This window comes from Hemitrygon akajei, chromosome 8 (assembly GCF_048418815.1).
Source record: "Hemitrygon akajei chromosome 8, sHemAka1.3, whole genome shotgun sequence".
Lineage (NCBI taxonomy): Eukaryota > Metazoa > Chordata > Chondrichthyes > Myliobatiformes > Dasyatidae > Hemitrygon > Hemitrygon akajei.
This window is the reverse complement of record NC_133131.1, coordinates 37,096,578-37,121,323: the sequence shown is the minus strand read 5'-3', so window position 1 is coordinate 37,121,323 and position 24,746 is coordinate 37,096,578. Positions and strand designations below refer to the sequence as shown.

The 24,746-nt window shown below is 41.0% G+C and overlaps 1 protein-coding gene and 1 long non-coding RNA gene across 5 annotated transcripts in view; one reads left to right on the top strand and one right to left on the bottom strand.

Moving 5' to 3' along the window:
* Positions 1-2,473, bottom strand: part of LOC140731804 (uncharacterized) — a 198,723-nt gene extending 196,250 nt beyond the window's left edge. The window contains exon 1 of the long non-coding RNA XR_012099921.1: positions 2,371-2,473. This is a non-coding gene — a long non-coding RNA (uncharacterized lncRNA). The remainder of the gene's footprint in view (positions 1-2,370) is intronic.
* A 31-nt stretch (positions 2,474-2,504) lies between these two features.
* mettl27 (methyltransferase like 27) overlaps positions 2,505-24,746 on the top strand; it is a 64,232-nt gene continuing 41,990 nt past the window's right edge. Inside the window, exons 1-6 of one of the 4 annotated variants that reach the window (XM_073053623.1) lie at positions 2,505-2,577; positions 6,461-6,581; positions 8,901-9,029; positions 12,539-12,674; positions 14,555-14,647; positions 19,144-21,456. In XM_073053623.1, coding sequence (XP_072909724.1) covers positions 6,462-6,581; positions 8,901-9,029; positions 12,539-12,674; positions 14,555-14,647; positions 19,144-19,379 — 714 coding nt within the window. In that variant the 5' untranslated portion in view covers positions 2,505-2,577; position 6,461 and the 3' untranslated portion in view covers positions 19,380-21,456. The other 3 variants (XM_073053624.1, XM_073053622.1, XM_073053625.1) reach the window with 3 other exon arrangements.

Here is a 24,746-nt window from a genome sequence, read left to right as displayed (position 1 = left end):
TTAGTTGGATGTGATTAGGATGGAAGTAGGAGGTCACTTAAACAAATGTATACAGTATTGCTTTAATCAGCCATATTTCATTATGGTTGTGTTATTTATGGATCAGCCTCACCAGCAGTCTTACAACCCCTAGGTAAAATTCAAGCTCAAGCATTGTGATTATGTTTTGCTACTATTAAATCATCCCCAATTTCATCAAAAATAGGTGACATCTTTTTACCTACACAGATTACAGTTAGCATAAAGTTTGCCATCCAATGTTGACAACATTAATAGAGTGTTGGGAGTACTTAATTCGTAAGGTCTTCAGTTTTGGGTGGATGGGAAATGAACAAGCACAAAATGTTGGGTTGTTTAATATGGAATATGGTCCCAGTGTACCCCTCTCTGCCACTCTTCCTTGGTTTCCCCTTTTGCCTGTGGGTGATTTAAGCCCTCGGGAAAATATCAAGATGCAGATTGATTGTATGTCAGTAGTACAGCAATATATGCAAGTCAGATATTACTGTTTCTTACATAACTGCACAGATGGTTCAAAAGATCCAGTGACAGTTCATTCTGGTGTTTCTGTTTATGTTCCAAAGTTTCAGTTGACTGTTAAGAAAAGATTATCAAACAAAGTGTCAGTATTCATGTCTGAGATGGTTCCTATCATGTTAAGTTTTGGAATGGGTAGAAGAAGTACATCCTGATTAAGTATTTCTGTGCTCTGATTTGATCTCGGTTTTGACATCTCTTAAAACAGGTACTTCAAATTGTAGGCAAGTTATTCTCCTAGAGATTGGGTAACACCTGTTAAGGCTACAGGGTCTAGGCTTATGTATCAATTTTTTAATGGGTCCCTGTCCATGTTGGGGTTGAAAGAAATGAAGTGGCAGACCTTCTAGCCAATCATTAAAAATTAAATATGTAAATATAGTTGTGTCTTTAGTTAAAGGGGAGGTGAAAGCCTTAAGTAAAACATCTATTCAAGCACTGTGGCAAAGTTGGAATAAGGAAAAGGAAGGACGGCATTTATATAAAATTGAGAGGATGGTGGGAGCTCAACTGGGAGATGGATATAACAGGAAGGAATAAGTTACACCTACATGTTTATGTATTAGACATAAATACAGTATACACACACAAGACTTTTGTATAGTACTGTAATAATTTATGTATTGCATTGTACTGTTAATAGAGAAGAAAAACAAATTTCATTACATGTTTGAGTGAACACTATTCTGATATCGGTCTATTGCAGACTAAGAGTGGGAAGCAGACAAGGAGAGGGGAATCATGGTTTGGAAAAGGGGAAGGGAGAGGAGAGAGAGTGGGAAGCATCAAAGCAGAATTCTGTAATGATCAATAAACTAATTGCTTGAAATCAAATGACCTTGCCTGGTGTCTCAGAACTGCGTGGGTCTGCGCCTGCACCACCCTCTACCCCTAGAACTCATCCTGGCTATTCCCAACCTCCATTGCTCCCGCCAGGTTTACGAATTTGCGGTCTGCTCCATGTTGCCAAATATAGTACTGCGCAAAAGTCTTAGGCATCCTACCTATATGTATGTGCCTGTCTTTTGCACAGTACTGTATATTGTTTGAATGTAGATCTTATGACGTGCAAAGGAAATTTTTAATTGGTACCAATACAGTTTGTTAGAATATCAGTGCCATCATAATATATAGTTCAAATTCAAGTTTAATTATCATTCAACCATATATGAATATAGCCAGATGAAACAGTACCTCTCTGGGGCCAAGGTGAAAAACACATTACCAACAGCACATAGCACACAGTTACAATAGCACAAAACGTTCACACACAAAAAATAATATACCCCAAGACCCTGTAGATTGATGGTGCATGGAATATTGACCTGGTCCAGCTTGATCTTCCAATATATAATGCATTTTTTATTTTCTAAGAAGCGTTTTTAGGTGTGTGGAAGACCTTTTGATATTTTGATATTTTGATGCAATGCTCCTCAGACAGGATGAAGAGGTCAATACTCCCCAATGCCATTAGGCTTTACAATTCAACCGCCAGGACTTAAGAACCTTTTAAAAGCTATTATTAATGCTTTTTGAGATAGTGATTTAGATGCATATCATATTTTTTACTGAGTTAAGTATTGTATGTAATTAGTTTTGCTACAACAAGTGTATGGGACATTGGAAAAAAAGTTGAATTTCCCCATGGGGATGAATAAAGTATCTATCTATCTATCTATCTATCTATTATTGGAGGATTTGTTTTGGAGGGGAAATTAAAGTGTCTCTTCGCTCCAGACTCCAGCTCAGTAGGTGGCGCTAACGCACTTTATCTTGCTCTGCAACCGACATTAAACATTACCAGAAGAAGAAATAATCCCAAAACTCACGTACAAGAGAAAATCTGCAAATGCTGGAAGTCCAAGAAGCACATACAAAGTGCTGGGGAACTCAGCAGGCCAGGCAGCATAATGTACAGTCGACATTTCGGGCCAAAACCCTTCGGCAGGACCCTCCTGTTACCAAAACACGTCACTTCCTATAATAATAAAAGCAGTTGCTTTGGTGGTCGTTTCTCGTTCATTTTTACGGGATAGACAGGTAATGCAGTTGGTCACTGCTTAAATCATTTACATTTGGTGACAACCATTGATTCTGGTGGACTGGGCTTGCTGATAGGCACCCTGTCGCCCTTCACGCTACACCTGCCATATGTTTAGCTGTTTAGTGCTGTCCTGGCCCGCCTTAAAGTTGTGCAGCAAGAAACGGTGCATTTAAGAATGCGGCAGAGAAACTGTGGAACTGGGACGGTGATAATTTGGGATTTCTCAGTCAATATTGGTCAAGTATTTCACACATCTAAGAAACGATATGGTTTTGAGCCTGGCTGTCGTTTGCAGAGAAAACGGAGCTGGTAAGGGGGAGTGGAGTGGTGTAAAACCCAGACGGCCGTATTCCTGCAGCAAACTGCAGACTCTTTCGGAACAAGCGCGGCCTTTGACGCTTTGAGGGGGCGGCGACGGGTGGCTGCTCGCGCGGGCCTTTTCCACGGGCAGCGCGAGAGCGAGACAGCCTCGAGCGGCGGCGGCGGCGGCGGCGGGGGGGGGGGGGACGGGACGGTTGGCTAGCGCTCCTCCGGGAGGGCAACTCGAACACTGCCCGCCCGCATCCGCCCTCCGCGCAGGGTAACAGTCACGCACCAGAGAACATTACAGCACAGAAACAGGGGGCTTTTGGCCATTGTTGGCTGTGCCGAACCATTTTTCTGCCTAGTCCCACTGACCTGGACCATATACCTCTAGATAGATAGATAGATACTTTATTCATCCCCATGGGGAAATTCAACTTTTTTTCCAATGTCCCATACACTTGTTGTAGCAAAACTAATTACATACAATACTTAACTCAGTAAAAAAATATGATATGCATCTAAATCACCGTCTCAAAAAGCATTGATAGCTTTTAAAAAGTTCTTAAGTCCTGGAGGTAGAATTGTAAAGCCTAATGGCATTGGGGAGTATTGACCACTTCATCCTGTCTGAGGAGCATTGCATCGATAGTAACCTGTCACTGAAACTGCTTCTCTGTCTCTGGATGGTGCTATGTAGAGGATGTTCAGAGTTATCCATAATTGACCGTAGCCTACTCAGCGCCCTTCGCTCAGCTACCGATGTTAAACTCTCCAGTACTTTGCCCACGACAGAGCCCGCCTTCCTTACCAGCTTATCAAGACGTGAGGCGTCCCTCTTCTTAATGCTTCCTCCCCAACACGCCACCACAAAGAAGAGGGCGCTCTCCACAACTGACCTATAGAACATCTTCAGCATCTCACTACAGACATTGAATGACGCCAACCTTCTTAGGAAGTACATTCGACTCTGTGCCTTCCTGCACAAGGCATCTGTGTTGGCAGTCCAGTCAAGCTTCTCGTCTAACTGTACTCCCAGATACTTGTAGGTCTTAACCTGCTCCACACGTTCTCCATTAATGATCACTGGCTCCATATGGGGCCTAGATCTCCTAAAGTCCACCACCATCTCCTTGGTCTTGGTGATATCTAATCTATCCTCCCTACAAAACAATTCCTCCACACAGCCGGGATCTTTCCGCCCTCTCCCTACAGCTACGCCCCACACACAACTCTCCTACCTTTCCACCTTGCCTCGTCACAAAATCACCCCTTATCAGAATTGGGTTCACTCACATATGTCATGAAATTTGTTTTTTTTTTCTGTGTCTGCGGTACAGTGCAATACATTAAGCAGCCAACATAATCAAAGACCCTTCCCCACCCCTCCATTTGGCAGAAGATACTACCATGTTCAAGTGTAGCTTCTGTCCCACTGCCATAAAACCACTGAAACACACACAAAAAATACTAAAGGAACTCAGCAGGCCTGGCAGCTTCTATGGCAAAGAATAAACAGTCAACGTTTCGGCTGAGACCCTTCATCGGGACTGGAGCAAAAAAAAATGAGTCAGAGAAAGAAGGTGAAGGGAGATGAGGAAGAAACACAAGGTGATAGATGAAAATTGAAAGGGGAGAAGTAAAGAGCTCAGAAGGTCGATTGGTGAAAGGTGAAGGGCTGGAGAATGGGAAATATAATAGGGGAGGGCAGAAGGCCATGGAAGAAAGGAAGAGAGAAGCACCAGTGGGAGGTGATGGGCAGGTAAGGAGATAAGGTGAGAGAGGAAAATGGGGAATAGTGAAGTTTGAGAAATTGATGCTCATGCCATCAAAGTTGGAGGCTACCCAGATGGAATGCACAGTATTGCTCCTTCAACCTGAGTGTGGCCTCATTGCGACATTGTGATGTGTCGGGATGGGAAATGGAATTAAAATGGGTGGCTACTGGGAGATCCCACTCTTCCTGGCAAACGGAGCACAGATGCTCAGCCAAGCGGTCTCCCAGTCTACATCAGGTCTCACTGATATAAAGGAGGCCATGCCGGGAGCACTAGATACAGCAGATGGCCCCAATAAACTCACAGGTGAGGTGTCACCTCACCTGGAAGGACAGTTTGTGGTCCTGAATGGTAGTGAGAGAGGTGGTGTAGGGGCAGGTGAAGCACTTGTCCGGCATCTGCAGATTTACTCTTGTTTGTGATAAAACCATTGAATGGATCTCTTGTGTATTATGGTCACTTTGCCTTACAATCTTCCTTGTAGTGGCAGATTTCAGGAATGATAGCTTCAGTACTGATGTGATGAAATTAACTGTAGATGGTATACAAAAAGTGTTTTTCTCTCCTGGTACATATAACAATAAAAAAAGCTTTATCTTTCTCATCAGTCTCATTTCCTCTCATTGTCAAAAGAAATGCAGCATTAATTCCTCAAAATGAGTTGAGGAAATCAAAGTACATACATGTCACCATATATAACCATGAGATTCCTTGTCTTGCGTTCAATCACCGTAAATACAAGAAACACAGCAGGATCAATGAAAGACCACACCCAACAGTGCAGACAAACATTGTGTAAAAAAAAAACTACAAATACGAAAAGAGGGCATGACCTGGGTGGCAGGGGTCCTTGATGATGGATGCTGCTTTCCTGTGATAGCACTCGGTGGGGGGGGGGGGGCTTTACCCATGATGGACTGGACTGATTCCACTACTTTTTGTAGGCTTTTCCATACAAGGACAATGGTGTTTCCATATCAGGCCGTGGTACACCAGTCAATATATTTCACACCACATATGTATAAAAGTTTGTCAAAAGTTTTAGATGACATGCAAACTCTATGCAAACTTCTAAGAAAGTAGAGGCACTCCTGTGGGTTCTTAATAGTGGCACTTACATGCTGGACCCAGGAGGGATCCTCTGTAAAGATAACACTGAGTAATAGATTTTGGCTGCATTATGTCAAAACACATTAAAAACTAAATTGAAGCAAATGCTGCTTTTTTATTCTTCAGCAATAAACAAGATGCTGGATGGACAGTTAGTGTTTCTAATTGAGATCCTTCATCTAGAGTGAATATCCAGATGATGGATCTCGACCCAAGATCTTGATCTCCATTTTCCTCTGCAGATGCTACCTGATGGTTGAGTTCCTCTGCTTTTTTATCTCCAGATTACAGCATCTGTGTCTTCACTCTTTTTAACTAGGTTTTCTTACTGTGTACAAATTAAAATTTTACACCACAGGTATGAAAAAATATTCCCTTTTTTTTTAGAAGTATGAACCTGCTGGACACATGTAGGTATAAGCCAAATTATTTGCTCAATAAATGGATTGATATGAAATTATGAGAAAAAAAATTTATTCTGTGCATTATTTAAAAGCTTGAAACTAGAAATATTTGAATCCTGCAAATTGAATTTCTACATATATTTATACGCAAAATGTCTGGTATTTTTGTTCACTTAGTACTTAGAGTATGTACATAAACTGATTTAAGTGCAGTGAAATAAAATAGGTTTATGGAAGATGAAGTGAAGTTATGATTTCAGGACAGTTCTCCCTTTTTTCTCTAGAATGGCAGATAATCCAAGAACATTTGTCGATGTGCAAAGAACTGTTCACTCTCTTCATAAGATTTCTGCAATTAAAGACACATTATCATTTTATGATACTTGGTATGAGTTCTATGAACAGGTAATATAGCAAAAGTATTTTACAGCTTTCAAAGTGTCTTTGTTTGAAATGATGATGTACAATATGGGTAGCTAGTGTTCCTAAGATAAAAATAAAATATAATAAAGCTATAAAGGCAGGGAAAACGTTTGAAAAGCTCAGCAGGTCCAGCTGCATCTGTGGAAAGAGAAACACCCAACATTTCAGGTCTTACCAGCCATATGACTTTGCCCAATTAGAGAAATTCCACCCATTGCTGTACTCCATTTTTGCTGCTATCTAGACTAATTTGTTTCAACCTTTCTGAATTGGATGAAAGATCCCTCATCTGCAAATTTAGTTGTGTCTCTACAGAAAATGCATGATCTGCTAAGTATTCCTACTATTTTCCATTACCTGATTTTTTATGGCATTGGTTCACATTTTCTTACACTTACACTACCCCTATGTCTGGCCTGCTGGGCAGGTTCTGTAATCTTACTAGTAATAATACATTATACACACCAAGAAGTTTGATGCACTGGTAACTGCCCCCAGTAAGCAATTTTGACTTGCCCTATCAGGGATAAACACCTTTGTTCTACGTATCCGTCTCTCCTATTGAAAATGAACTTACGCCCTACTTTCTGAGTTTATGACTTTCTACTAACTTTCTACAGATGTTGCCTGATCTGCTTTAATTATTAGCATTTTCTGTTTTTATATCAGATTTCTAGCATCTGCATTCATTCTCATTGCCATGCTGCTTAGTGTGAAGGAACACTGAGATAGTGGAGGGCTAGATTTGTACAGACTGGAGTGAGCCCTACATCAGAGCTTAGCGGTACACTGTGCGCAGCACAGCGAGTGGGGGACATTACTGGGATGAGCAAGAGATTCCCCATGTGCTATAGACTGCCCATGATTTATATTCTGTTTGCATGGGGCAGATGTATTGTGTCTTGCAATCAGATAAGAGTAACATAATGAATACGAAAATCAAATAATGCAGATGTAGTTAGTTTGCAAATGGAATTTTGAAAGTGAAATAAAAACATAAAATACTCGATGCCTGCAGCAAATCTCCTGTGAAGGAAGAAGTGTTTTTCAGAATCATCATATCACTTTTATTCAAAATACTCAGTTACACAGTTAGTAGGAAACCATGAATTTGGAGGAGAGAGGATCTTAAAGGAGTAGTAAGGCTGATCAACATCACCACCCTTACAAACCCCCAACCACCACTACATTATTTCCTGTCAGTCACCTTACGTACAGACACTCCGGCGCCTAGCGTCACTTTATGGACATAACAATCAATCTGTGTATATAAGCTATTTTATATATTTATATTTATTGTGTTTTTATTAATATGATATATTTATCTTGCTGATTTTTGTGTGCTGCATCAGATCCAGAGTAACAATTATTTTGTTCACCTTTGCAATGGAAATGACATTAAATAATCTTGAATCTTAAGTTAATACGGAGGTAAATCAAGTTGATTATGGGATAATAGATGCATTGCTTTTGGTGGTTAAGGAAATAAATATACTGAATAGAAATTGGTGAGACAGAAGCTGAAAAAGATGTAATATTTTGTACTTGTTTACAAGTGATGCAAGAAAGTAACAATGTAATTTTGTTACCTTAACAAATTAATTGGATTCTGATTACTTATAAATTTATTATAACACTCTGAGCCATCTTTTAAAAAGCTGAAATAAAAATGTATTGGGGTATTAAGAGGAAATATGTGTAACTTCCAGGGAAACCTTCCAATCTGGAACCTCATGTTCTCAAGCAGTTTACTGTAAACAATATTCCAACCAAGGCATTCTTAAAGTACTATATAAAATGTTGTTTCCGTAACATCAGAAAGATATATAAGCTTTATAGGCAATACAGAGGAGAGTTAATGAGTTGAGCTTTTGATCAGATGCACAAGGATTTATTGGCTTTGAAATAGACTTTTAGATCTCTGTATCAGATGCACAAAGGAATAATTATGTGAACTTCCAACAATGGAATTCTGACTTCACTAATGTGGAGGACGCATTTAGGATTCATCAAGTTATGAAGGACACATTCATCAAGGTATATTTACAGAAAGTGATTAGTAAAAACTACTTACTAGGAAAAGTGATTTAAAACATTTTTAGGAAGTGGGTATAACAATGTTGTTCACTATTTCTCAGTACAGTGAGATAATAATAAATTAATTACTAATTAAGCAATTGTAATGAGGAAATAGTAAATATAATATTCCAGAAAGACGGAGGTAAATAAAGATATAATTTTCATCTTAGTCTATTCTGTTGTTAAAGTTACTAACTACTTTTTCAAATGTTGTTTTTTCAGGATTTGAAACTTTTGGATTATCAGGCTCCTCGCTTAGCTTCAATGAGTTTAGCGGATGTCATGCCTGAAGACCGTGATCAGGCATTGATTCTCGATGTAGCTTGTGGAACAGGACTAGTAGCAATGCAGGTTGCTGAATTACAATTAATGACGAATAATACCATATTAACATATTTGAATTTTTGAAATGTTTCTTAATAGCTATTGCTTATTTCTGATTTCTGATTTGCATGAGAATATCAATGCGAACTAAGCTAACGAGTCTGCTCCAACTTTCTCAAAAGTCATTACTGCTTTTTTACTTTCTTGTCCAAATCCCATATTATATTCAGTGAAAGTCAAGTCTTGGCCTTGAATATGCTCAATGACTTAACATTTCCGGTCCTCTTTAGCAAGGAATTTCAAAGAATAACAATGTTATTGAAAACATTTCTTGTTTCCCTTTATCCTGAAACAATATTCTTTAATTCTTAGTATCAAATTACACAACTTCACATCTTGTTCCTTTAATCCATTGAATCATTCTTTCATTATAGATTGAATTTCAGTGGGGTTCCTCCCATTATTTCATTAAAGACTCTGTGGAAATGTTACAGACTATTTATAAACAGACATTTACAGGTGCAAAATCTACTTGTACACTATGTATAAGTCTGTATTTTGTATCTGATGCCTCATGTAAAAGCAGCTACACAAAAAGCCAGGGAAGAACATAAGAAATATAGCAGCAGTAGATCACCATTTCCTTGATTCTCTTAATGTCTAAAAATCTAGTGTTCTGTATTTTGCATTGGCTTAGCTCCTCTTGAGTAGTTACTGTAAATTCAAAAAATATGCACCTTTGGGTTGAGGAAATTTATCACATCTCTTTGCTGAAAAATTGATCCTTTATTTTGTGACAGTGACACCTAGTTTCAGGCACTCCAGCAAAGTGAAACATAAACACTGCATCTGTTCTGTGATGCCCCGTAATATTTTGGAATGTTTCATACCTCCCCCAATGTATGTTAGATTGAGGCTTACAGACCTGAATCTACTTTGACAAATGAACATTATTTCTTATGAAGCAGATCTCTGTTTTGATTATTAATATAGACTGAAGCAAAGCAAGAGTAGACCCATCATAAAGTTCCCAACTATTTACTTTGCCAAACCGACTGACTACAGTTCCTGAATCTTGAGATGTTTTTCAGCATTAGTTTGGAACCTTCCATTTAGCTGGCTGCTTGTAAAACATATACTATTATAAATTACAACAGTTTGTTTTGTGAGGCACAACTACATTCAATTGATCATTCATAATTCTCTTAACAGATAATGTCAGTTAAGCTACCTGTTTCTCAGCATGGAACTTGCTTGGGGTTACCTTATCATTAGAGACTCAAGATATACCAACACAATTTGCTCATAACAGTTGATAGTTTATCTTTTTGTTGCCTTTCAATTACGCATAACCTCTGTAAAGCTGCCAGATTCTCTCTTTACAGTTTAGTATGGATTTTTTTGTGCACATTGTTTCTCAGTTCCTATATTATAGGTAATCACACTTCGGAAATACCTAACAGGTAATAAAACACTTTGGGATGTCCTGCGGTCATAAAAAGTGCTATCAAAATACAAGCATTGTCTTTAACCAAAATAGCACTGATATGCATGTCACGTTGAAATATCTAGCTTATGTTGCCAGCCAACACTGAAATGTATCGTACATGATTTGTTCACGGCAATCTATCAGACAGATTGGAAATGTGTTTCTTTAATAAGTTAAAAACCAACAGAAGGCAACTGAAAAGCCATAAGGGGAGAAAAGATGAAATATTGAAGGTAGTAATATCAAAAAGGATGCCAAAAGTTTTTTCCAGATATATGAAGGGTAAAAGAGAGGTTAGAGTGGATATTGAATCTCTGTAAAATTATGCTGGGTAGTAATAGGGGACAAAGAAAAGGCAGGCAAACTTACGCCAGAAATTCAAGAGTGTCAGGGGGCAGAATTGAGTGTTGTTGTTATTACTAAGGAGGAGATGCTTGGGAGGCTGAAAGGTCTGGAGGTAGATAAGTCACCTGGACCAGATGAACTACACTCCGGTGTTCTGAAAGAGGTTGCTGAAGAGATTGTGGAAGCATGTGTAATGATCCTTCAAGACTTAATAGATTTTGCAATGGTCCTGGAGGACTGGAAGGTTGAAAATGTCACTCCACTCTTTAAGAAAGGAGTGAGGCAGAAGAAGTTAGCCAAACTTCCATGTTTGGGAAGATATTGAAGTCCATTATTAAAGATGTGGTTTTGCGGTACATGATAAAGCAGGCCAAAGTCAGCATGGGTTCCTTAAAGGGAAAGATTGCCTGACAAATCTTTTGAATTCTTTAAGGAAATAATAACAGGCAAGCTAGACAAAAGAGTCAGTGGATGTTGTATACTTGGATTTTCAGAAGGCCTTTGACAAGGTGCTGCACATGAGGCTGCTTAGCGGGATAAGAGCCCATGGTATTTACAGGAAAGATACTAGCAGGGATAGAAGGTTGGCTGTCTCGCAGGAGGCAGAGTCAGAATAAAGGGTGCTCATTCTGGTTGGCTGTTGGTGACTAGTGGTGTTCCACAGGGGTCGGTATTGGAACTGCCTCTTTTTGCATTATACGTCAATGATTTGGATGATGGAATTGATGGCTTTTTGGCCAAGTTTGTAGATTATACCAAGATGGGTGGAGGGACAGGTAGTGTTGAGGAAGTAGGGAGTGTGCAGAAGGACTTAGACAGATTGGGAGAATGGCAAAGAAGTGGCTAATAAGTATAGTGAGTGAAGTGTATGATAATGTATTTTGGTAGAAGGAATAAAGGTTTAGACTATTTTCTAAATGTGGACAAAATTCAGAAATTGCAGGGGTCCTTGTGCAGGATTCCAAGGTTAACTTGCAGGTTGAGTCAATGGTAAGGAAGGCATTTGTAATATCAGCATTCATTTTGAGAGGACTATAATATAAGAGCAAGGATGTGATGCTGAATCTTTATAAGGCATTGGACAGACTGTACTTGGAGTATTGTGAGCAGTTTTGAGACCCTTATCAAAGAAAGGATGTATTGGCATTGGAGAGGATCCAGAGGAGGTTCATGTAAATAATTCCATGAACGAAATGGTTAGCATATGAGGACTGTTTAATTGCTCTGGGCCTGTACTTAATAGTTTAGAAGAATGAGGGGGATTTCATTGAAACCTGTTGAATATTGGAAGGCCTAGTAGTGGATGTGAAGAAGAGGTTTCCCATAGTGGGTGTGTACCAGACCAAAAGGCAAACCTGAGAATAGAGAGATGTCTATTTAGAACAGAGATGAGAAGGAATTTCTTTAGCCAGAGGGTGATAAATCTGTGGAATTCATTGCCATAGATGGCTATTGAGGCGAAGGTGCAGGGTATATTTAAAGCAGAGGTTGCTAGGTTCTTCATTAGTCAGGACAATGAAAAGGTTACAGGTGGATGCAGGAGAATACAGTTGAGAGGGATAATAAATTGGCCCTGATGGAATGGTGGAGCAGACTTGATTGGTCAAGTGCCCTAATTCTACTCTTATGTCTTATGGTTTTAATTGTGAGGGTTATAACAAATCTTCTGTAGGCTGTGACATGCAATTGTGTTTTTTGTTAGTTACAGAACCTTGGATTTTGCAAATTTCATGGATTGGATGGCAGTGAAAGAATGTTACAAATTGCACAGTCTAAATCAGTATACCAAACCCTTCAGAAATACATTATAGGTGCTGAACCACTTCCACTGTCTTCAGGTAAATTAATAGAAAACCTAAATCTGTACTTCCTGGGGTTGTTGTATTGTGTTAAGAACTAGAAAAATAGACCTTAAAACTACCAATGAAGATAATTTATTAAGCTAAATAGAAAAATGTAGCGTGTACTTTATAAAATATATTTTCTTACACTGTAGAAGGGCATTTCGGCTATTGAGCCTACACTTGCTCAAAGAGCAATCCCATTCTTTCATTTTTCCTTTCACTTATTCTTCCCACATTCCCTTAAACTTCATCAAATTCTACTAATTTGCTGCACATGAGGAGCACATTACAGTGGTCAGATAATCTCCTGATCCATGCATCTTCGGGATGTGAGACAAAGTCTGAACACTCAGGGAAACTCTTGCAGACAGGGATAACAGCCTTGGAGGTTTTTGTCAGAAATCAGCTAGCCAGATGGTACGACTATTAAAGCGACTGGTCTTTAAAGGACAAGAAATACTGGCAAAGATGTGATAATTTTTGCTTCTATGTATTACTATAGAAGTACCACTATATTTGGGCAGCACAGTAGTGTAGCAGTTAGTGTAACGCTATTACAACACCAGTGACCCGAGTTCAATTCCACTGCTATTTGTAAGGAGTTTTTACATTCTCCCTGTAACAGCATGGGCTTCCTCCAGATGCTCCGGTTTGCTCCCACATTCCAAAGTTGTACAGGTTGGTGTGTTACTTGTTTACATGCGTGTAATTGGGCAGCACAGACTAATTGTCCTGTAACTCTAAAATGAAAAATAAATAATATTACATAAAATACATTGTTATTTTACAGTTTTGGGTGCAAATTACCTTATCACTCTGGAAAGACATGAAGCAGAACATTAATGATTCCTATACAGTTCAGTTTTAGATATCAACTCTCACCTTGCTCAGGCCTATAGTTGGAAAGTTTCAAATGAATTTTTATCAATAAGATATAGAATGAATGATCATTTTATGGCCTGATCTTTCTAAATGGACTGCCCAATTTGGGGTCAATATATTTCAGTCTAAGTGCACGTTGGGGACCAGAGCCGAGATTTGGGCTGATTTAACTTGCTCCCACAATGTTCACTCCTCTCTCCACAACTGCCTCAGCTACCATGCTTCACGTCTGTGAGCCTCGTGGCGATTTGCCCCACTAGTATGAACTGAGACTAAGGCTTGGTCCCTCGCCGGCGGCTGCTCTGGGATTCAGATCTAAGGATTTGGAATGCTGTTACTTGTTTCTACTGTTTGCATGATTTGTGGGTTTTTTTTCTCTTTCTCTGCGTATTGGATATTGGTCTTTACTTTTTTAATTAGGTTCTTTTGGGTTTCTTGTTTGGTGGCTGCCTGTAAGCAGACAAATATCAAGGTTGTATAATTTATACATTCTATGATAATAAATGTACTTTAAAACTTTGAATGTTCAGCATCTAAGCCGACACACTAGATCAAGGTATAAACCAAATCTAGAGAGTTTTCTGCTAAAATTTTGAAATTGTTTTAATTACATTTACAAAAGAAAGGACAATATAATTGTAAAGCTGGCAAGATAATTTACTCAAATGTAACTTATCACTCAATATAAATATTGGTTATGAAAGAATGTTGAGGAAATGATCAATATAAATAGTATTTCTGTGAGCACTTGATGGTTCAATCAAACACCATGGTCTGAAAACATTGCTACTATTAACAGTCTATTGTAAGACTGGTTCACTCAAAGTAGGACCATCTTATTAAGAGCCTCTTGGCATACCACCCATAGCTGTGTTTCAACTTATGCAAAACCAGTCTTCTCACCCTAACAAAAAGATTAGAATAATTTTGATTGCTAAGGCCAAATTTCATAGATTGTCATCTGACATTTTTATTTTTATTTTTTGTTTTAGACACTTATGATGCTGTTTTGATTGTTGGGGCGCTAAGTGAAGGACAGGTGCCATGTACCATTGTTACTGAACTCCATCGAGTTACCAAACCAGGTGAGGTTTTTGTCAAGTTCATACTAGTTGGCCAAAGCATGGAATAACTGAAAATTAGGGTTATAAAATAAAAAAGATGTAGCTGGAGATAACTTCCTTTATTTTCTTGCCATTTAATATATCTCTGAATAAGTGAGTTAAAATGTTGACGACCAGACGGTCAAGCCAGTTGGTGTAAAATCCCGATACAGTCACTAAAGGGAATCTTGGTCTGGCTATACTCTTTGAGTATATTAAATTTTAGTGTTTAGCATATAATTCATATATTTTGGATTCTGAATTATAATGCCCAAATTCAATCAAGGCTAATTGAATTTATTGTCTTAAGCGCAAGTACATGTATGCACAGGGTCAATGAAAAACTTTCTTGCAGCAGAATCACAGCACAAAGCATCATAAAAGCAGCACTCACAAGAGGAACATCAATTAAACATAAATTGCATACAGCTTTGTATCTTGTCAGTTATGGTGCAAGGGGCGCCACAGAGAAGAAAAAGGAAGGCATATCAAAAACAGTGGGATAGCATTGTCAGGACCGGTTTTTAGGTTATTAGAAGGGAGGAGCTAAAAAGATAAAAATCCATTTATCCTCCTGTTTACAAACAAGAGAAAACATGGCAGATGCTGGAATCCAAGCAGCACACACAAAATGCTGGAGGAACTCAGGCCAGGAAAAGAGTGCAGTCAACATTTTGAGCTGAGTTCCTTTGGCAGGACTAGAGAAAAGAAAGATGAGTAGATTTAAAAGGTGGGGGGAGGGAGAAACACAAAGTGATAGGTGAAAGCTAAAGGGGGAGGGATGAAGTTAAGAGCTAGGAGGTTGGTGAAAGAGACAAAATGCAATGGAAGAAGGAAAAGGGGAGAGGAGCACCAGAGGGAGTTGATGGGCAGGCAAGGAGATAAGGTGAGAGAGGAAAAGGGGGTGGGAAACATTACCAGAAGTTCGAGAAATCATTGTTTATACCATCAGGTTGGAGGCTACTCAGACAGGATATAAGGTGTTGAGTGGATCTTCCTGTTTACTTTTCTCCAGACATTCATGATTACTCATTACCTTTTATTAACGTTCAACTGACACCACAACTCCCAGTATGTATTCAACCTATCCTGGTCTCCTTCTGATCACAGGTCTTTTCTTTTGTCAACTCCATCCTTTTCCCCCTTTCCTGTGCAATATCAAATTGAATTTTATTTCTAACTTTACCCAGTTCTGATGAACGTTCATCAACACAAATACTAACTTTCTCTGAACACAGATGTACCCTGGTCTGCTTTTCCCAACTTTTCTGTTTTTACTCATTGTTGACTTGCTGAACCACTCATTCATGCCTACTTTGATATCCTTATCTAAGAAAAATCTCCATAGTCTTGTTCTGTGAATGTACAAACACATAATTACAAGATTTGACTCGTGGCTCCTGCTTTATTACAGATTAGCAACTTCTTATTGAAATTAAAACTGTAGTGTATAATATAGATGGTGCATAGGGACTACTTAGTGAATGAGTTGTGGAGGGACTGGTTATTTAGGGTAGTGGATAAGAAGATTGCTTTGTCTTGGATAATCATAATCAAGCTGTATTTATTAGGCAAGTAGAGAGTATTCAGTTACATGGAGATACAAGAGAAGACAGTTAGAGAATCAGAAGGAACTCAGTATTCAATTAGATTCCCGAATTGTGCCTTGTAGATGGCAGAAAAGCATTATGGTGTCAATATATGAGCCAGTCACTGCATCTTTTCAGCTGTTGACTTGTTCTTGAAGCCACAGTTTTTATGTGGCTAATCCAGTTGATTTTCTGGTAAACATTGAACACTCCACACACCTCTAGGATGTTGAAGGTGGAGTCATCGGCAATGTTAACACCATTGAGTGTAAGGAAATGTGTTTGGGCTCAGTTTTGTTCAAAATGCTCATTGTTTGGCACTTGTATGGCAAGAATGTTACTGGCCATATATCTGTCCGTGGTTAGGTCTTGCCTCGTATAGCTACTTTACTTACAAATGGAATTGAAAATTGTGGAATCATAGAACTGGGTGATCATGAAAGAACAAGGTAACTGGCGTTGGTTGAGTACAGACAGACACTGCCCAGAGGAATTCCTGAAGTGATGTCTAGTATGATTGATTTTTAACAAAATTAACATACTTCCTTTGTGCAATGTTTGGCTCTAATACAAGAGAAGATGATTGTAATTGTGAAAGTCAATCAATTCAGCCTGAGAAAATCACTTCAATAATTCCTTAGGGCACTTTCCAATGTCCAAGTAATTTGAGATGCTTCATCAATAACTTTCCCTCCTTCATATATATAAAAATACATTATATATATATATGTGTGTGTGTGTGCGTGCGTGCGTGTGTGTGTATGGTTTTTTTTGCATGATTATGTTTTATTTTGACCGCTATTTTGAATGTGGTGTGTATGTTTTGCAGTTTGGCCCCAGAGGAACGCTGTTTCATTCGGTTGTATTCATGTATGGTTGAATGATAATTAAATAATTAAACCTGAGTTTGATTTGATTTGCCATGTTTGATCAAATGGCATGGCTGTCAAGGATCTCATAATGAGATAATCACTAGACAAAACTATTGTTTGTAGTACAGGATATTTGGATTCCATGGTTCTGCCCTTTTAAGAAAAAGCTAATTCAGTCTTGCATGCCACAGAAGAGAGTACTACTGGCTTAGACAAAATAGGTTGATGAAGGAGTGTTCCTCCTGTCTCACCAACCACACCCCAAAATTTACAATCTCTTTCACACATTAATAAGGGCAGAGGCACATGGGTTTCCCTCCAAGTGGCACACCAAGTTGATTTGTTGCCACTAGGTCTACATCATGGAACTATCAATACAATTGCATTTGAAGATACTGTACCTTCACTGGAAGAATTACAGTGCTTCAAGAAGCTAACTCATTGTCACCATTTCAAAGGCAGCTAGCAATGGGGAACAAATGCTTGTCTGTCAACAACACTTCTGAAGGTCACATGAAGTAGTATTTCCTAGTCAGGATTATGTTTGACTTAGTTCTTAAAGCAAACAGATTAATAGATAAAAAAGTACTATTGCTGCTTAAGAGCATCATTTAAAATTTACAGTAGTGGTCGCCAAACCGTCAATCGCGATCGACTGGTTGATGTTTGAGACTTTCCCAGTAGATCCCGAAAAAAAATGAAAATTAAATACATAAATGCTGTTGAGAGATTGTTTCAGGGTTGCGGGGTTTTAGTTCCCTTTTTTTTGCCCAGTGCACATGTGAGTCAGCTGCACCTTTCCTCATTCCCTGTCACGCCCACTGTTGAACTTGAACACATGTGAGGTCATCAGCCGCCAAAATGCAGTGATACCCTCATGCGGCCAGCAGGAAGTGCCGTTGCTACTGGCCTGGAGCGCAGACAGATGGGCACCGCCTCTAAACCTGTTTACACACTGAATGTTCATGGGGAACCCAGTGCTAAAATATTCGCAGACGACCTAATTCGGGCTCAGGGTTTCGTAAGTAGCAAAGCAACTACCCCGCTGTGATCTACTGAAGCAAACTTTTGTTGGCCGATAGATCGTAATAGGGGGGCGGGTGCATGCCCTGTCGCACTCCTCGCTCGCTTGGTCACTCTCTCCGGATTGTGACTGCTGTGGCCCCGGCATGGGGACCTCTGACCCTTACCTTGTCCTCTCACCCCACCCACGACCAGACGCACCTGGCCAAGGTGGCTGGCGGGCAGCTGGAGTTCGAGCCCAGAGACTGTCTAATGAGGCAAAGAAGCCCTCAAAATTGCTTTGGTACCTTGAGTCCAAGCACCCCGCACTTAAAGACAAACCCGTTGAGTTTTCTCAGCGAAAAAAACGTGAGCAAGCGGGACAGAAGCTAAGTGCCAAGAGCCGCGTAAACTAAATTGCGGAATAGACTGGACATAAGGAACCTGTTTCGAGTATCGCTGTATTCCCGTCGTGTTTAACACCCCCAACCCCCTCCCCCGTCGGCCGGTCCACAACAATATTGTCAATATTAAACTGGTCTGCAGTGCAAAAAAGGGTGGGTATTCCTGGTGTTTATACATTATTTCTACTTCCGTGTTGCGGGGTTTTACTTCCGGTTTTTTCTGCCCCACTGCACATGTGTGTAACTAATCGATCTGGAGTCGATCTTGCCTTTCACTGAGGCCAAGATAGGGGATCTTGGGCTTAAAAAGGTTGGTGACCACTAATTTACGGTATGCCTTACAACAGTTAGTAGTCACTTCCATTGATAAGGAATTGTTTTGAACATTTCTTCTGCTGGCAGCAGTTAATGGTAAGTCAGTTACCAAGCAGTTTCATGTTCGTAATTACTAAGTACGAAAACTTAAATAACAGATCAGTAATGATCTTACTGAATGGTGGAAAAGGCTTGTGGTCCTACTCTTGTCTCTATGAATTCCTCATGTAAGTTGTAAAGAAATATTATGAACCATTAGACAATTTGAGTGCTTAACTACGTTCATTCTTCCCTAGGGGGCTTTGTGTGCATGACCACCCGGAGAAATGTTTCAAATCAACTGTACAATTCACAGCTGCAAGCTGTGATTGAGAAAATGGAGCAGAAAGGATTGTGGGTAAAGGTAAAAGTACAAGAAATAGAACAGTGGGAAAAGGCAACTTCTGGACATGAAACTAAACAGGATTCTACCTATATCCCTGGGACAATCTATATCTACCAAAAATCCAAGGGTCCTGAATTAAAAAAATAACTTGGGATCATAATTTAAAAAATTATACTGAGAATTATGGAAGTCAATCTTTATCTAGATTCATCTGCTTTTAATCACAGAATTGTTGCTGAAGTAGCATACTAAGGGTGGACTAAATGACTTTCAACAAGTTGTATATTCATAAGCTACTTTATCCTCTGCTGGATCCACACTTTCAATCACAGGTTCTTTGACTTTCTCATGTCCTGCAAGAATCGGAAGATAGCCCATCTACAGACCACAAAGCCTGCTGTCTCCAACACTGGCAGGCCTGGACGTCCCCAGACTGCGATCCCTGCTGCCAACCTCAACAGCTCTAATGATCCAGAGCAGATTCAAAACCTGGACTCCACTGCCATCAATGCAGTTTCTTCAAAGTGCTGACTCTGCAACCTCCAACTCTTGACTCCAACCTTGACCTCCAGGCTGGGTCTTCACACACAGCCACTGGAACCCCTGTCTCCTCTTCCCACACCACCATTCTGCAGTCTCATCTCTCTCATGTCCCACTGCCAGCTCTTAGGTCCTCGGAGACTCTATCTTCCTCTCACCCCACCATCAGGAACACCCTAAACCTCCCTTCTCCTGACATATGACCAACCCCTGGGCTCTCATCCATTTCGGGTCTTCACTATTCCCTCTGACTTTCCCCTCACTGAGGCAGAACATTCTCAGTAAGGGCCTCACCTTTGTCCCCCTGCACCCACACCTCAGTGAGATCCACGCCCACCATGATGCTGAGCTTTTCTTCCTCTGCCTCCATCTCCAAGCCTACTTCTTTGACAAGGGCTCTCAACTCCATACCGATGACCTCTTCTGTCTTCAATCCTTCTCTTCTTCCTGGGCATCCCACTCTGGTCTTCTGCCTGCTCCAGATCTTTTTATTGCCAATTGCCGACGGAATATCAACCGTTTCGACTTCATCGCTCCTCTCTCTAATTCCAACCTCACTCTTCGGAAAGCTCTGCTCTCCACCCCCTTCGTACTAATCCTAACCTCACCATCAAACCTGCAGATAAGGGGGGGGGGGGGGGTGTTGTAGTAGTCTGGTGTACTTACCTCTACCTTGCTGAGGCCCAGCAACAACTCTCAGACACTTGCTCTTAGATACCCCTCAAATAGGACCCCACTAAGGAATGCTAGGCCATTGATTCCCACACCATCACCAACCTTATTAGTTCTGGGGATCTCCCATCCACTGTCACAGACTTCATAGTTGCTGCGCCCTGCACCTCCTGTTTCTACCTCCTACCCAAAATCCACATACCTACTTGTTTGGGTAGACCCATTGTTTCAGTTTGTTCCTGCCCCACTGGACTCATATCTACATATCTCAACTCTAGTTCAGTCTCTCCCTACCTACCCGTAGAAGAGAGAGAAGGACTGAAGCAGTTGAGACAAGACCTGAGAAGGAGGCTTAAAGAACTTCGGAATGCAGAAAGGATAAGGAAGAACAAGCACGAGAAGAATAGGAAAAGGGCTGCTTTCATCAGAAACCCTTATCGTTTTCCTGCAAGTGTGTTAGAAGGGAAAACCAAGAGAGGAAGTGGAGGCATACCCGCAGGAAACACACTCAGATGAAAGACAAGACCTGCCACTGGGGAAAAAGCAGCAGGATTGAGTCAATGCAACAGCCTTAGAAACCACTAGACGAGAAAGAGTCAACACTGAAAGAAGTAAGAGAAGCCGTCAAGAAGGTGAGGGCAGGTTCAGCACCCAAGCCCAATGGGATCACATATAAAGTCTACAAGAAGTGCCTAAAGCGTCTCCAGAGGATTTGGAGGCTGATGAGAGTCATCTGGAAGAAGGGCCAGATACCACCTTGCTGACAAGTGGCTGAAGGATGTTTTGTGCCAAAAGAGGAAAACTCAACTGAGATCAAGCAGTTCAGAACCATTTCCCTCCTCAACATCGAAGGAAAAATCTTCTTCGCTGTTCTAGCAAGAAGGATGACATCATTCATGGTAGAAAACCAATACATAGTGTGTTGCCTTTATGGCATTTGTTTAGTTTATAATATTTTCGCTTTAGTAATTCGTTTGTTATCATTTTCTAATTAAAGTTAAGATTGTTTAAAGTTGTCTGTGATATATCGCGGCATGCGATGACGTCACACCCGGTTTCGCCGCGTCTTGTGGGAAAATACTGGTTTGGAGAAACGGGAAGGAGGGGGCTCATGTGTAGGATCAGCGCGAGAAAAGTTTTCTTTCTACACACTAGAAACATCAGTGAAGCAATGCCGTAAGTTCATGAGATAATCGATATGTTGAATTAAAAATGTTAACACTGACTCTGTTAAAAGTAATGACGTTTGATAAGGTTTATGTTTTTGTTATTTAAAAGAGTTGCGGATAGTTTGTGTTGAAGTGTATTTAAAGCAGCCGATGGCGTAGGTAGATTCTGACTGTATGTTGCACTTTAATGTAATATAGTTGTTGTAGTTTTACTTTTGCAAGTATTTACGATGTAAATGTGATATCAAGAAGGAAACAAATACTGTATATATTTTGTATTGTTTTATCAACAGTTTTCACCATATGTTAATGTGGAAGAGTGAACAGTAAGCAGCTAATCTTACTGCGATCCTGTCTTCATTGACTACGGTTTACCTCGGTGTTTAGTTCAGAGTTCTTTTACACCTGTGCGAGAACACTACACATAGATATGGCAGTGCAAAAGGGAGGGATTCCTGGATTCCCAGGATGTGCGGAATACACAAGTGTTATCTCCCAGCTGTTAAAGGCCAAGGCAACCAAAGGGAACCTGACTATGGTACAGTGCCGCACAAGCTCATCGAGACAGCATTGAAACACTACCATATCCCAGAGAAGGTCACCAAGATCCTGGCAAGCTATTTCGAGAGCGTGCAGGACTACATAACATCTTGGCAGCGAGTAGAGAAGGGCATTGTTATAGGCTGCACTATATCAGTAGTCCTCTTCATCATGGCCATGAATCTACTTATAGAGGCTGGCAAAAGAGAGGCCAGAGGGCCAAAGACAAGCACCAATGTCAGTCAGCCGCCAAGCAGAGGATTTATGGATGACCTTACAATTACAACCACAACACATATCCAGGCCAGGTGGGTACTCCAGGCAATGGATGAGACAGGGCGCGAATGAAATTTAAACCTGCCAGATCAAGGTGTTTGGTGATAAAGAAAGGCCAACTTACCCAGAAGATCACCTTGAAGATCCAGGATGAAGAAATTCCATCTATCATAGGAAACCCCATCAGGTGCCTACGGAAATGGTATGACAGCCTGAAGGATGTCAACAACAGCAGACACCTGGAGCAACAAACAACAGAAAGACTGGTAAAGATCGACAAATCAGGTTTACCAGGAAAGTTCAAGGCATGGATCTTCCAATATGGGCTCCTACCCAGACTAACGTGGCCAATGATGCTGTATGACATCGCCCTGTCAATGATCGAGGGCATGGAGAGGAAGATTAACAGGTATCTGAGAAGGTGGTTAGGAGTACCGCAGTGCTTCTCTTCAACAGGGCTCTACAGCAAGTCAGCCAGGCTCCGGTTGCCCCTCTCCTCAGTTGTAGAGGAATTTAAGACAGGGAAAGCACGCGTCATCATGACCCTCAAATACTCCAAGGATGACAAGGTCAGTGAAGCAGGAGTCAAGATACAGACAGGGAGCAAATGGAAGGCGGCAGAGTCAGAAGAAGCAGAGTCCCGACTTCGCCACAGAGACATTGTCAGAAGAGTGTGTAAGGGCAGACAAGGCCTGGGATGTGAGACATCAACCAGTTGGAGGGCAGCCAACTCTAAGGACAGACAGCACTTGATCCAGTAGGAGATAAGGAAGAAAGAAGAGGAGGCTAGATATGTGCATGCAGTGGAGATGGGGAGTCAAGGGACCTGGACAAAGTGGGAAACAGAACAGAGAGTGTTGACATGGGATGACTTGGAAATATACATCTTTCCAACTCCAGTTCTTACTGAGGGCTGTGTATGATGTACTACCAACTCCAACAAACCTGCAGAACTGGGGAATAACAGAAGACCCAATGTGCCATCTGTGCCAAAAACCAGCCAACCTGGAGCATATTCTTTCCTCATGCCAGGTTGCCCTTTCCCAAGGATGGTACAGATGGAGACGTGACCAGGTTTTGAGAGCACTTGCCCACACTTTGGAGACAGAGAGGAAGAAGGACCACAAAAAGGACAGTCGACCAAACTTTATCAACTTCATCAGGACTGGCGAACATGCTGCAGCAACAAACAAGCGCAGAGATGGTATCCTGAGCATGGCAAAGGACTGGGAGATGAAGGTCAATCTTGAAAAGAAGCTGGTGCTCCTACCAAAAGTAGAGACCACACTTCGACCAGACGATCTACGATTGTCAGAGAGTGCAAAGAAGCTCGTGGTGATAGAGCTAACAGTACCGGGGAGACCCGATGCCAAGAGGCCCACGAGAGGAAGCTCGCGAGGTATGAAGACCTGTTGGCGGACTGCAGACGGCAAGGCTGGCAGACATGGAACTTCCCTGTCGAAGTGGGAGCAAGGGGATTTCCCGCCATCTCATGCTGGAAGATGATGGCAGCTTTAGGGATACAAGGGAGATGAGAACCAGGAAGAGAGCTGTTAACACCATGGCTCAAGCAGCAGAGAGAGCGTTCAGTTGGCTTTGGCTGCGAAGGGATGATAGTATCTGGAAGTCTGACAGTCGGGGGTAGAAGATTGATCACCTTCCGCTGTCCCACCATCCCAAGGATGTTCCAGGTTAGGGGATGAAATGTCTGGAGACAGATGGACCCGGCTGATGACTCGACAGTCCAGCAGCAGAAACATCATAGCTGTTTAAGGTAACACTTTACATGCTCTGGATCTTTTCAATGATTTCAAGTTCCCTGGCCCCCATCATTTTATTTTTACTATGGATATCCAATCCCTATACACCTCCAGCTCCACTCTGTTTCTTTCTGGACACCAGCCCCATCCAATTTCCCTCCACCACCACTCTCCTCAGTCTAGCGGAACATCCTCACTCTTAATTTCTCTTTTGGCTCCTCCACTTCCTTCAAACAAAAGCCGTAGCCAAGGGCACTTGCAAGGGTCCCAGCTATGCCTGCCTTTTTGTCGGCTACGTGCAACAGTCTGTGTTCCAAGTCTACACTGGTTGTCTGTCCCCCACTTTTCCCACGTTACATCGACGACTGCATTGGTACTGCTTACTGCACCCATGCAGAACTCATCGACTTCATCAACTTTGCCTCCAGTTTCTACCCTGCCCCTCAAATTTACCTGGTCCATTTCCAACACCTTCCTCCCCTATCTTGATCTCTCTACTTCTACCTCTAGAGTCCGTTTATCTTCTGATGTTTATTATAAATCCACGGACTTTCACA